We start from the raw sequence: 13192 nt of genomic DNA, 5'->3' as shown, positions 1-13192 counted from the left end.
ATTTTGTGACTTCTAGATAAAAAGAAGTCATGAACCTGACAACCTTTTATGTACCCTTAAATCACAAATAAAATAGAGACTTAAAAAGTAGTATTTTACTCTTACAAACATTCCTGAAAGAAACCAAAGAAATCATGCATAAACAGAAAGCAATCCCATGTTCATGAGCTGAAGAGGGAATAGTTAATATGGCAATATTAACCAAAGCAACCAGCAGATTCAATGCAATTCCATTCAAAGTCCCAATGACATTTTTTGAAGAAAACACCCATCCTGAAATTCATATAAGATCTCAAAAAACTATGAATAGCCAAAACAAACTTAAAAAGAAGAGCACTGGAGTACTCACATGTCCTTCTTTCAAAATGTCACTACAAAGCAGCCACATAAAAAGTATTGTACTGGTATAAGGACATAGAGACCAATGGACTATAATAGAGAGCCCAGAAACAAACCTTTGCACACATAGTCAAATGATTTTCAACAAAGGTGACAAGACCACTCAATATGGAAAAGGGCAGTCTCTACCACAAACAGTGCTGGAAAACTGAATATGCTCATGCAAAAGAATAAAGTTTGGTCCTTAACTTACAAATTAAATTAAACACCTAAGCTTAAGAGCTAAACTATAAAATTCTTTGGGGAAAAAAGAGAAAAATCTTTATGACATTAAATTTGGCAATGATTTTTTTGGATATGGCGTCAAAAGCACAAGCAGCAAAAAAAATAAATTGGCTTCATCAAAATTAAAAACTTTTGTGCATCAAGAGACACTACCAAGGGCCTTTGGTTGGTGGCTCAGTTGGTTGGAGCATTGTCCCATACACCAAAAGGGTTGCAGGTTCAAATCCCAGTCAGGGCACATAGAACTAGGTTGTGGGTTTGATCCATGATTGGGGCACGTATGAGAGATAACCTATTGATATTTCTCTAACATCAAAGTCTGTCCCTCAGTCCCTCCCTCCCTCCCTCCATCTCTCAAATCAATGAACATATCCTTGGGTGAAAAAAGAAAATTAATTCATTTTTAAAAAGATGCTATCATGAGAATGAAAAGACAATCCAGAGAATGGGAGAAAATATTTGCTAATTATGTATTAGAAAAGGGACCAATATCTAGAATATGCAAAAAACTCCTACAACTCAACAATAAAAACGCCAAACAATCTGATTCAATGCACAAAGGTCTTTCTCCAAAGAAGACATACAGATGGCCCATAAACACGTGAAAAGATGCTCAACAACACTATCATTAAGAAAATGCAAATAAAACCACAATGAGAATACCACTTTACACCCATTAGGCTGGCTCTGAAAAAAAAAGAAAGAAAAAACCCACCCAAAATAAAAAACGGATATAGAGAAATTGGAAGCCTTGTACATTGTTGTTGGAAATGTAAAATGGTGCAACTGCTATAGAAAAAAATGCAGTTCTTCAAAAAATTAAACATAGACTTACCATACAATCCAGCAACCCCACTTACAAATTATACTTAAAAGAACTGAAAGCAAGGACTGGAACTGATACAACAGATGTTGAATACCCTTCTTCACAGAAGCATTATTCATAATAACCAAAAGATGGAAACAACCCAAGGGTCCATCAACAGAGGAATGGATACATAAAATGTGACAAATACATAAAATGGAATATTATTCACCCTTATTAAGGAATGAAATTATGACACACGCTACAACATAGATGAACCTTGAGGACATTACGCTATGTGAAATAAGCCAAGCAAAAGGGATAAATTTGATGATTCTTCTTAAATGAGGTACCTATAGTAGTCCAATTCATAGAAACAGAAGATAGAATGGTGGTTCCTACAAGTTGGGGGGAGTAGGAAATAGCAAATTACAACTTAATAGGGACAGAATTTCAGTTTGGAATGATGAAAAAATTCTAGAGCTAGATATTGATGATGGTTGCATAACAATGTGACTGCTTCTTTCCATTCTAGTAATCTTGTCATCAGCAAAGACCAGCTCACAGACATGCTCTACACTCTACAGGAAAACACACAAATTATACTTCTACACCTGCCTTGAAAGCACCTGGAGGCAAACTTGCTTTGGAAATGAGATAGCCCTCACATTTCCCAGAACCCATTCAATGTCTAAGTAAACAACCACATTAGGTGATTCATAACTGTAACTGCCAGCACATTCCTCAATCATTTCTGAAGAAGAGCTATTTAATTGTTCTGGTACCAAGAGCATCTACAAGTAAACAACGTAACTGTGAGAACTACTCAAAGGACTGCAGTACAGATACAGGTATAGGGCAGGTAACAGGCATGTTTCATTCTAAAGAAAACCTTATGCCTGACAGATTTTATTAGCTCAACCAAACTGAATGCAAAAAATAACAGTAATAATAGAATCCAAAATGAAGGAGAGTTAATACCAGTTATAAAAACAAGAGTCATGACTCAAGTTAGGCAAACTTGAACCTTGAGATGTTATTTATGTTGATTCTTTCAGAACTAGCCTTTGTGTGCATCACTGCTGTGAATAATTTGACGCTATCCAACTAGTTATGCCAGAAAACAAACAAAAGGAATAAAAACAAGTCTTTGAAAGTACTGATATCTGACTTACAAGGCATCACTTCATAAGAATCAGGATTCGCTATTTAAACTTGAAATGATAGTTAAGAAGCTCAAAATACTGATTTAGCTCAAAACATAACGATTATACTGCTGTATTAACGTTAATAAGCCTGCTATTATGTTCTTTATTAGTATTTGTCATTTTACTCCCAGTATGCTTGACGGATTAATTTTTCAAAATGTGTATTATAAAATAAATAAGAATATAACTATACTTCTTCCAAGATATTCCATCATATAAGATTCACTGATTTGTACAGGAGCATTCTTCCTTTATTTAGTCCAAATAATTGCAAATTCCAAAAGCCAATTAAAACCTTTTTTGTTTAAAAACTTTAAAGAAAGAATGTAATATTAAATCCCCAAATTAACATGAGCTTCACTTTTTTGTATACTTTTAGAAAAATTTTATTTATTCATTTTAGGGAGAGAGAAGGGGGAAAGGAGGGTAAGAGAGCAAGAAAGATGGAGGGAGGGAGGGAAAGAAACATCAACTTGTTCCACTTATTTATGTATTCACTGGTTGATTCCCACATGTGCCCCTGTGGGGACTAAACCAGCAACCCTGGTGCATCTGGATGACACTACAACCAACTGAGCTCCCCAGCCAGATCCATATATGTTTAAATTTAAAGACTTTAGACATTACCTTGAAATGCTTAAATGTGCGTTTACGATATTCACACCATTCCACAAAAAAGTGTAGGCTTCGGAAAAACATCAACAGATCTCTTCTTTCTTCTGCTCTGTAGTAATAAAAAATTTCTATGATTAATAAAGGTTACTAAATGGGAAGCCCAACCTGGCTTTACTGTTTGTTATACATCCTTCACTAGTGCTAAAAAAAATATTTGATACATTTCTACATACTAAACTCTGCACTTTTGAGTATGTGCCCGTGTGTTTGCTAATACTACTTTCTCAGCCTGGAATGCCCTTGTCCCCATCTCCAAATGTTTAAATCCTACCCATTTTTGAAGGCACCATATTGTCCTTGAAATTTTATTTTATAACTGTGGTATAATAAAGAATATATATCTTGCCCTGGCTGGTGTGGCTCAGTGGATTGAGCGCTGGCCTGGGACCCAGAGGGTTGCTGGTTTGATTCCCAGTCTAGGGCACACGAAAGGCAACCACACATTGATATTTCTCTTCTTCTCTTTCTCCCTCCCTTCCCCTCTTGAAAAATAAATAAATAAAATCTTTTAAAAAAAGAATATATAGCTTGTCTTTATCCCCAGTTGTTGGCACAGAGTCTCAAAAAGCCTTAAAAATCCTGAGTGACAAGAGTGCCTTTGTTATCTTAATAGTGACTCAAGGTGATCCCTAGATAGTTTGGAATAGGGACAAGTCACCAGAAAGACCAATCACTTGATTAAGGAGATTGTTACTTTGACCCAACCAGACCTCCACAAAGGACAGGGACGGGTGGAAAAAACTCAATCACACGAACAATTATTTAATCAATGATAGCCATGTTAAGGAAACAACAATAAAAAATCTGGACAACAAAGCTTAGTGTAGCTTCCCAGTTGGTGAATGCATCGATGTGATAGGAGGGTAATGTACATGGATTTTGCAAGAAAGGGCAAAAGCTCTATGTTCCTCTTCATGACCCTGTCCTCACCATGCCCCAGACCACAGTCTATTCATTGCTTCCATGTGGCTATTTCTACATTGTAACTTTTATAATAAAACGACAATTTTCAGCATAGCATTTTCAGTGAGTTCTCTTGAGTTTAGCAAATTATCAAATTTGAGGGGATTGTGTGAACACTCATATTATTGCTAAGTAGTTCAGACATGGAGGTGGCATATGACATAGAGCAGTCTTGTGGAGGATTTTGCCCTTACCCTGTGGGTCTATGCTAAATCTGAGTAGTGTCAGGATTGAATCAAATTAAAGGACACCCAGTTGGTGTCAGAAAATTAATGAATGAACAATGACCTCACTACCACACCACATGTCCTATTCCAGAAATCACTAAAAATAATTTTATTCCTATGCCTATGAGCTTCTACAGGAATTTAATTTTCTTAATACTATTTCTATTGTTATATTGATACCCATAAACACAAGCAACTTTTAGGCAAGATATGTGTATTCATTTAATCATTCATTCAATAAATATGGGAATAAAGTTCCCATTCTAGACATGATGGATTTAAAAGTCATTCCTCCCAAAGACTCCCATTAATTACAATTTAGAACCATTGACAAAATAAGTAAAGCAAGTACTGACAGACTCTGAACTGTGAAGAAAAGAAAGCAGAATGGGTAGAACTTCAGGAATTAAGAAATGATCGGGTATTCAGTTCCTTGGGTTTTTTCACCTCCTGTATATACCAAATAAACACAAGAGGAGAGGCAACCTAGAATGACTATAGGGTAGAGTTAAAAAGTAACATAAAAGGTCCAGGGAAACATTGCTACTTTCTAGCCAGCAGAGGTCAGGTAAGATGAGAAGAGAGAGGACATTGGCCTTGGTAATGATTTTTTTGATTTGACACAAAAAGTTAAAGCAACAAAAACAAAATAAACAAGGGACTACATCAAACTAAAAACTTTCTGCAGAGTAAACAAAACCATCAACAGAATAAGAAGGCAACCTACCAAAGGGAAGAAAATATCTGAAAGTATGTATCTGACAGGGTTAATATCCAAAATACATAAAAGACTCATACCATACAATAGCAAAAAAACAAACAAACAAACAAACAATTTGATTAAAAAATGGGCAGAGGAGCCCTGGCTGGCACAGCTCAGTGGACTGAGCGCGGGCTGCAAACCAAAGTATCGCAAGTTCAATTCCCAGTTAGGGTACATGCCTGGGTTGCAGGCCATGACCCCCAGCAACTGCACATTGATGTTTCTCTCTCTCTCCCTCCCTTCCCTCTCTAAAAATAAATAAATAAGATCTTTAAAAAAAAATGGGCAGAGGACCTAAATAAACATTTTTCCAAAGATGACATACAGATAGACCACAGGTACATAAAAAGGTGCTCAACATCACTAACCATGAGGGAAATGCAAACCAAAACCACAATAAAATTATTACCTCACACCTGTCAGAATGGCTATTATTAAAGAGATAAGAAATAACAAGTGTCAATGAGAATGTAGAGAAAGGGGAAACATGGTGCACTCTTGGGAATGTAAATTGGTACGGTCATATGAAAACTGTGTGACATTTTCTCAAAAAATTACAATTACAATGATCATATGATCCACTGATTCCACATCTGGGTATTTATCTGAAAGAAACAAAAACACTAACTTGAAAAGATATATGTAACCCCATACTCACTGCAGCATTATTTACTACAGCAAAGACATGGAAACAATGTAGGTGTCTATTAATGAGTGAATGGATAACAAAAGTATGGCAGGCATGCACACACATGCACAATACAATATTATTCAACCATGAAAAAGAAGGATATCCTGCCATTTGCAATAAAATGAATGGACACTAGCGCATCATGAAATAAGTCAGACAGAGAAAGACAAACACCATATAATCTCACTTATATGTAAAACCTTAAAACACATACACACACAAAGAGTAGAAATCAAACTCACAGACATTGGTGATTGCCAAGAGGCAGGGATAGGGTAGGAAATAGAGGAAATGGGTAAAAGGTGATCAAAAGATACAAACATCCAGTTATAAAATAAGTCATGGAGATATAATATACAGAATAGTACCTGTAGTTAATAATACTAATTGCATGTTTGAAAGTTGCTAGTGTATGTTAAAAGTTCTCATCAGAAGAAAAACTGAAATTATGTGTGATGATGAATGTTAACTATACTTATTGTGGTGATCATTTTGCAATATATACAAATACTGAATCATTATGATGCACACCTGAAACTAATACACAATGTTATATGTCAACTATATCCAATTAAAAAAAACTCAATGTTAAAATTCAATTGATTTAATCCTCTAAATGTAATGTTTATAAGTTTCTTTTTTGAATTATTGCTTAATAGCAAAGGTTTCCAAAAACTCAGTAATAATATTTTGATGCAGTTAAAAGAAAAACAAAAGATGAGAAGAGGGGTCCATGTAGAACAGAACTCCAATGACAAAGAGGGGCTCTCTTTCTCCCAGCTGGGAAATTGGCAACACTGGCATTAAGCTAATTCAGGAAAAATGCAGCACCTTCATTTCCTGATAGCATGCTGTTGCTGGGGAGTCTGTGGGAAGAAACTTTGTGAATTAGCCCTAGCCATGACACCAAGCAAAATTGACAAAGAGCTCCTGCAAATATAGTAGGATGCTTCATTTCACATCCTACACTATGTGATCCTAAATACACAGAATTAGAGAGTGCAGAGAATCAGAGAGAAGGAACCTAGAGAAAGACATCTTTTACATTTGTATATGAAGTCCGAAGATCATCACCCAAATGCGCCACAAAAAAAAAATCTGATCAGAAAAATAAAGCAAAAAAATACCAAGAAGTGAACTATGGTATAGAATGCCACTCAGAATTCAGATGGGCTGCAGGACAGTGTCCAGGAGAGGTAAATAAAGATAGCACTTTTACACTATATCCCATAAAAGTGAGCCAGGATGTGCTTTTGAGTAAAAGCGTGTTGCAAAAAAGGCAAAATAGAGACTGCTGGCGCCATCCCTGCTCATAAACACTAAAAACCATTGTCAGACTCACACAGGAATATGGGAAGATAGTAAAACATTTAACCAGGAGTAGGGCCACTAAGCAAGGGAGGAAAGTTTTGCTATGCTTTAGTTTATACTAACCACACTCTCCACCAGCACAAAGGGATGGTATTGAAGATGGCATCCCATTTTCTCAGTGAGGGAACCTTTTCTTAACCACAGCAAAGTGGATCTTGTTCCCAATTGAATTGCATTTGTATTGATCTCTCTATGGGGTCCTTGAGGACTAATGAAAGGAGAATGACTATTTTACACTTAACTCATTACTTCCTTGGAGTAAAGACATAACTATGTAGAGGTCCCTTCTTAAAGACTTTGAAAGTTAAAAGAACAATCAACTGTTGCCTGAGGCAAAATAATAGTTAATACAAACAACAGACATGCCAAAAGCCAAAGAAGAAAAAGGTACAGAGTAAGAATCTTTAGAGAATAAGTTATTGAAAAGAGTCTCTGTATACCAAGAATCTAGAAAACCACATGAATGTTGAAGGTAGGATTCATCCTCAGAAAGGACCTGAGAAGACAACAGCTTTCACCCCTGGCTGACCTTTAGGCTAAAGCCTAGCAGGGAGTAAAGACTAAGACAAAGTTGTGAAAGGCCCTGCAAAGTGCTGAAGTAGTACCTCAACACAAAGTCAAAATAAAAAAGCCTGGAGATAATATGTATTTTATTTACTTTTTGAACATTGAATTCAAAATGTCCTGTATTCAACAACCACCACCACCAAAAACACTAATCATGCAAGATAGAAAGAAATTAACAGAAACTGTCCTCAAGGAAACACAGAGAGTGGAATTACTAGACAAAGATGTTAAATCAACAGATCCTACATATGTAAAGACAACTCAAGGAAACCAAGAGAACAATATGTGCAACAAACAGGGAATATCAATGAAACAAATTATAAAAAGGAAATAAAAAGAAATTTTAGAACCAAAACGTACAATAACGAAAATGAAAAATTTACTAAAAGGGTTGAACAGATTTGAACAGGCTGAACAATCAACAAAAAAAATAATTACAGGCAAAAGGAAATATTCCAATTTAAGTAGCAGAAAGAAAAAATGAGAAAAAAATTGACCCTAAAAAATGTGTGAGATACCAGCAAGTATACCAAATGTTGATAATGGAAGTTACAGAAAAAGAGCTGAGAGTAAAGATCTAAAAGTTTACCTTAAGAAATAATGGTCAATAGACTTCCAGCCAAGATGGAGGTGTAGGTAGACATATTGTGCCTCCTCCCACAACCAAAAGAAGGACAACAACAAATTTAAAGACAAAACATAACAGGAACTGCCAGAAAATCAAACTGTATGAAAGTCTGACAACCAAGGAGTTAAAGAAGACACATTCATCCGCAGGCAGGAGAGGCAAAGACAGGCAGCAGGGAGGAGAGGACTCGTGGCAAGGTGGTGGCTGGTGGACCTAACGAGGTGGCGGACTGTGGAGCAGGGCAGGCAAGGCTGCAGCTGGCTGGCCAGGCAGCAACTGGCAGACACGGCAAGGTGGAGGCTGTTGGTGTGGGCAGTCCCATATCTGCGTGCAGATAAACTGAGAGGAACAACTGGGCAGCGAAACAGACTGCAACCCAGGGCTCCAGCACAGGGAAATAAAACCTCAAACCACTGACTGAAAACACCAGTGTGGGGGTTGCGGCAGCAGCGGGGGAAAGTCCCAGCCTCACAGGAGAGTTCATTGGAGAGACCCACACAATCCTAGAATGTACACAAACCCACCCACCTGGGAATCAGCACCAGAAGGGCCCACTTTGCTTGTGGGTACTGGAGAAGTGACTAAAAACCAGCAGAGAGCAGAGCAAGTGCCATTGTTCACTCTCTCACCCCTTTCCCACATACAGTGTCACAACAGAGAAGTGGGTTAGCCCATCCTGGTGAACACCTCAGGCTCCACCCCTTACATCATAACAGGAGCACTGAGACAAAAAATTTCACCCAAATGAAAGAAGAGCTCAAAGATCCAGAAAAAATACAACTATCAGATGCACAGTTCAAAACACTGGTAATCAGGATGCTCACAGAATTGGTTGAATTCGGTCACAAATTAGATAAAAAAATGAAAGCTATGCTAAGTGAAATAAAGGAAAATATACAGGGAACCAACCATGACGGGAAGGAAACCAGGACTCAAATCAACTGTGTGGACCAGAAGGAAGAAACATCCAACCAGAAAAGAATGAAGAAACAAGAATTCAAAAAAAGTGAGGATAGGCTTAGGAACCTCCAGGACATCTTTAAATTTCCAACATCCAAATTATAGGGGTGCCAGAAGGAGAAGAGGGAGAGCAACAAACTGAAAACTTAGTTGAAAAAATAAGAAAGGAGAACTTCCCCAGTCTGGCAAATGAAATAGACTTCCAGGAAGTCCAGGAAGCTCAGAGAGTCCCAAAGAAGTTAGACCCAAGGAGGAACACACCAAGGCACATCATAATTACATTATTCAAGATAAGGAGAGAATCTTAGAAGCAGCAAGTAAATAGGAGACAGTTACTTACAAAGGAGTGTGCCTAAGACTGTCAGCTGATTTCTCGAAAGAAACCTTGCAGGCAAGAAGGAGCTGGAAAGTAGTGTTCCAAGTCATGAAAAGCAAGGACCTACATCCAAGATTGCTCTATCCAGCAAAGCTTTCATTTAGAATGGAAGGTCAGATAAAGTGCTTCCCAGATAAGGTCAAGTTAAAGGAGTTCATCATCACCAAGCCCTTATTATATGAAATGTTAAAGGGATTTATCTAAGAAAAAGAAGATTAGAAATACAAACAGTAAAATGACAGCAAACTCACAATTATTAACAACCACACCTAAAACAAAAACAAAAGCAAACTAAACAAACAACTAGAACAGGAACAGAACCACAGAAATAGAGATCAAATGGAGGGTTATCAGTGGGGAAGTGGGAGGGGGAGAGATGGGGTAAAAGGTACAGAGAATAAGTAGCATAGATGGTAGGTAGAAAATAGTCAGGGGGAGGTTAAGAATAGTATAGGAAATGTAGAAGCTAAAGAAAGTATAAGTATGACACATGGACATGAACTAAAGGAAGGGAATGTGGGTGGGAGAGGGTATGGAGGGGAGTGAAGGGGGGGAAATGGGACAACTGTAATAGCATAATCAATAAAATATATTACAAAAGAGAAAAAGAAAAAAGAAAAACAAATGAACTATACCTATAATAAGTAGATATGTGCACATACACATAGATAAAGAGATATATATGCATACATAAGGGAGAAGAAAAATGTATTAAGCACAAGACCCCATGCCTACTGAAAAAAGTAGAGGAAATGCTCAAGTTGCAAAATTATCACTTTGCAACCATCATAGTAAACAGTGGATCAAATAAGAATCATCAGGAGATGCTAAATCTAGGCAAATATTTTAATGAAGAGCAGTTTCTGTATGGTAATATAGTGTCTCCCCACAGACTGACTATCAGTTGCAAGGGGAGAAAAAAGCTATAACAGAGATGATACAGAGGAGAATCAGGCAACACTGACTAAATAAACAAAATTAGGATCACCTATATGGGTCAAATACCTGAGAAAACAAAACATCATCTATATAGTATTTTATTGTACTTGAAAATACATAAATAGCAATTGATCATAAAAAAAGATCAAAGACAAAATAAGGAACATTTTATTGAAGGGGGAAGGTGGAAGAACTGTATTTTTTAAAGAGAAAAATATCATAAAAGGCAAATAAAGGCTCTGAAATTGTTCCAGAATAAAGAAATCTATGGAAACATGCCAAGTATATACAATACTTGACCCAAGAATGGATCATGCAGTATAGGGAAAAAGAAAATGCAATAAAATTATTAGATCAGCTAACAAAACTGGAGTATAGATGGCAAATTATTTTGTAATTAATTAATTTACTTTTGTTGTATTTTTCCCATCACCATTTAGTCTCCTTATTCCCACCTCCTCTCCCCCTAGATGGCAAATTGGATAAAAGTATTACATCAATGCCAATTTATAAAGTGAATCATTGCTCTATGAGTATACAAGGTCTGTCCAGATAGAACCCAGGCACATAATATGAAAAATAGAGATATTTATTAAAGAAGATACAAGGCACAAGAAACATTGTATATAAGACAATGACGCCCCTGGTTGGCATAGCTCAGTGGATTGAGCTCGGACTGCAAACCAAAGCATCGCAGGTTCGATTCCCAGTCAGGGCACATGCCTGGGTTGCAGGCTATGGCCCCCAGCAACTGTACATTGATGTTTCTTTCTCTCTCTCTTTCTCCCTCCCTTCCCTCTCTAAAAATAAATAAATAAAATCTTAATTAAAAAAAAAAAAAGACAATGACGCCTGAGTCCCCTTCAAAGTAAGCACCTTGGGACCTCACACAGTTCTCCCAATCACCATCAGTTGCCCCATTGTATCTTCCTGAATCTCACTGATAATCTGAAATCTCTTTCATTTCAAAGGTAATTTTCAGTTTTGGGAAAACTCTGAAGTCACAGGGCACCAAATCTGGGTTGTAGCAGGGCTGAGTGACCTGGGAAATTGGATGTTTCACCAAAAAGCTCTGCATGAGACGTGATGCAAGAGTGGGCACATTGTTGTGATGAAGCTGCCAATCAACAGTTAGTTGCCCATAGCTGTGGCGCTCTGAATCAAGCTTAACGTAAAATTTGATGCAGATCTGTTGCTCTATTAGCTCAGTCATTTTGAATACAATGGCCACACAGTACACATGGTCACTGAACAGTATCTACTACCCCCACTGATTAGTATAATGAAGTCATTATTGTTCATGCATGTGCATTCAAGTCCACTCTCCTTGACTGCCAAGTTACATGGATGTTGTGCAAACCATTCTTGTTATATTAACAATAGCTAGACTTTTTCTGGACTGACCGCATGTAAGGAAATATCTCTGTTCTTAAAAATGCACACCAGTGAATTTAGGAAGACACAGTCATGAATATATGCAATTTTATTAACCAAGTTTCATAAGGAACAGCTACACAGATTATAAACATCTGGGTAAATATAACAAATTATCAGTCTTCTTAAGTTTGTTAACTTACACATGACATTCGAAAGTTAACAAGTGTTACTCTCTGATTTGGTGTTCACTACATACATATCAATGTAATTCCTCTGAAAACCATAACATGAAGCAGGGAGAGAAAGGGATCTATAGTAATAAGCCTTCAAGACTCTACTTGCAGTGGTGAAGTGTTAAATCCAGGTAAACTGTTAAAAATTAAGTTATGTATGTTGCAATCCTTCTAGCAGCCAATTAAAAAGAAATACAAACAGATATGGCCAAAAAGTCAGTCAACAAATGACATGGAATATTAACAAATATTTAATCCAAAAGAAAGCAAGAAATGGGAACAGAGTGACAAAAGACCAAAAAGGACAGCAAGAAAACGACAAGGAAAATAAGTTAACACACATCTACATAAGCATATATTTTACAGGGAACACTTGAGATTAAGTGTTAAGACATACTCCAATATCTATTACATATATACCTTTTTAATGTCTGAATGAACAAATTGCCGAATTTTTCAGACTATAAGATGTACTTTTTTACCACATTTTTTGCTTCAAAATTTTTTTCCCTATTTTCCTCCTCTAAAACCTACGTGTGTCTTACAGTGTGACTCTCTCTCCCCTCTCTCGCCTCTCCCTCCCCTCCTCTCTCCTCTCCTTCCTCTATCTCTTTCTCTCTCTTTCCTTCTCTCTCCCTTACCCCTCTGTTCCCCATTTCCTTTCTCTCTAAAATCAATAAACACATCCTCAAGTGAGAATTTTTTTTAAAAACTAGGTCATTAAAATAAGTGGACTGAGTCTCATTCATATCTCCATAAAGTGTACTCAATTACTGTATATATAG

The 13192-nt window shown here is 36.9% G+C and overlaps 1 protein-coding gene across 4 annotated transcripts in view; it reads right to left on the bottom strand.

Annotated features, from left to right (window-relative positions):
* The window catches only part of LOC123822774 (centromere protein P), a 278910-nt gene that overhangs the window by 222549 nt on the left and 43169 nt on the right, over positions 1 to 13192 (bottom strand). For all 4 annotated transcript variants that reach the window (XM_045844932.1, XM_045844929.1, XM_045844933.1 and 1 more), the window contains one exon: positions 3265 to 3361. In XM_045844932.1, the coding sequence (XP_045700888.1) occupies positions 3265 to 3361 (97 nt within the window). The remainder of the gene's footprint in view (positions 1 to 3264; positions 3362 to 13192) is intronic.

This window comes from Phyllostomus hastatus, unplaced genomic scaffold (genome assembly GCF_019186645.2).
Source record: "Phyllostomus hastatus isolate PE091 unplaced genomic scaffold, TTU_PhHast_1.1 phas_contig_41, whole genome shotgun sequence".
In the NCBI taxonomy this organism is placed as follows: domain Eukaryota; kingdom Metazoa; phylum Chordata; class Mammalia; order Chiroptera; family Phyllostomidae; genus Phyllostomus; species Phyllostomus hastatus.
Note: the sequence above shows the minus strand (reverse complement) of the source record. Positions and strands in the feature narration are given on the sequence as shown.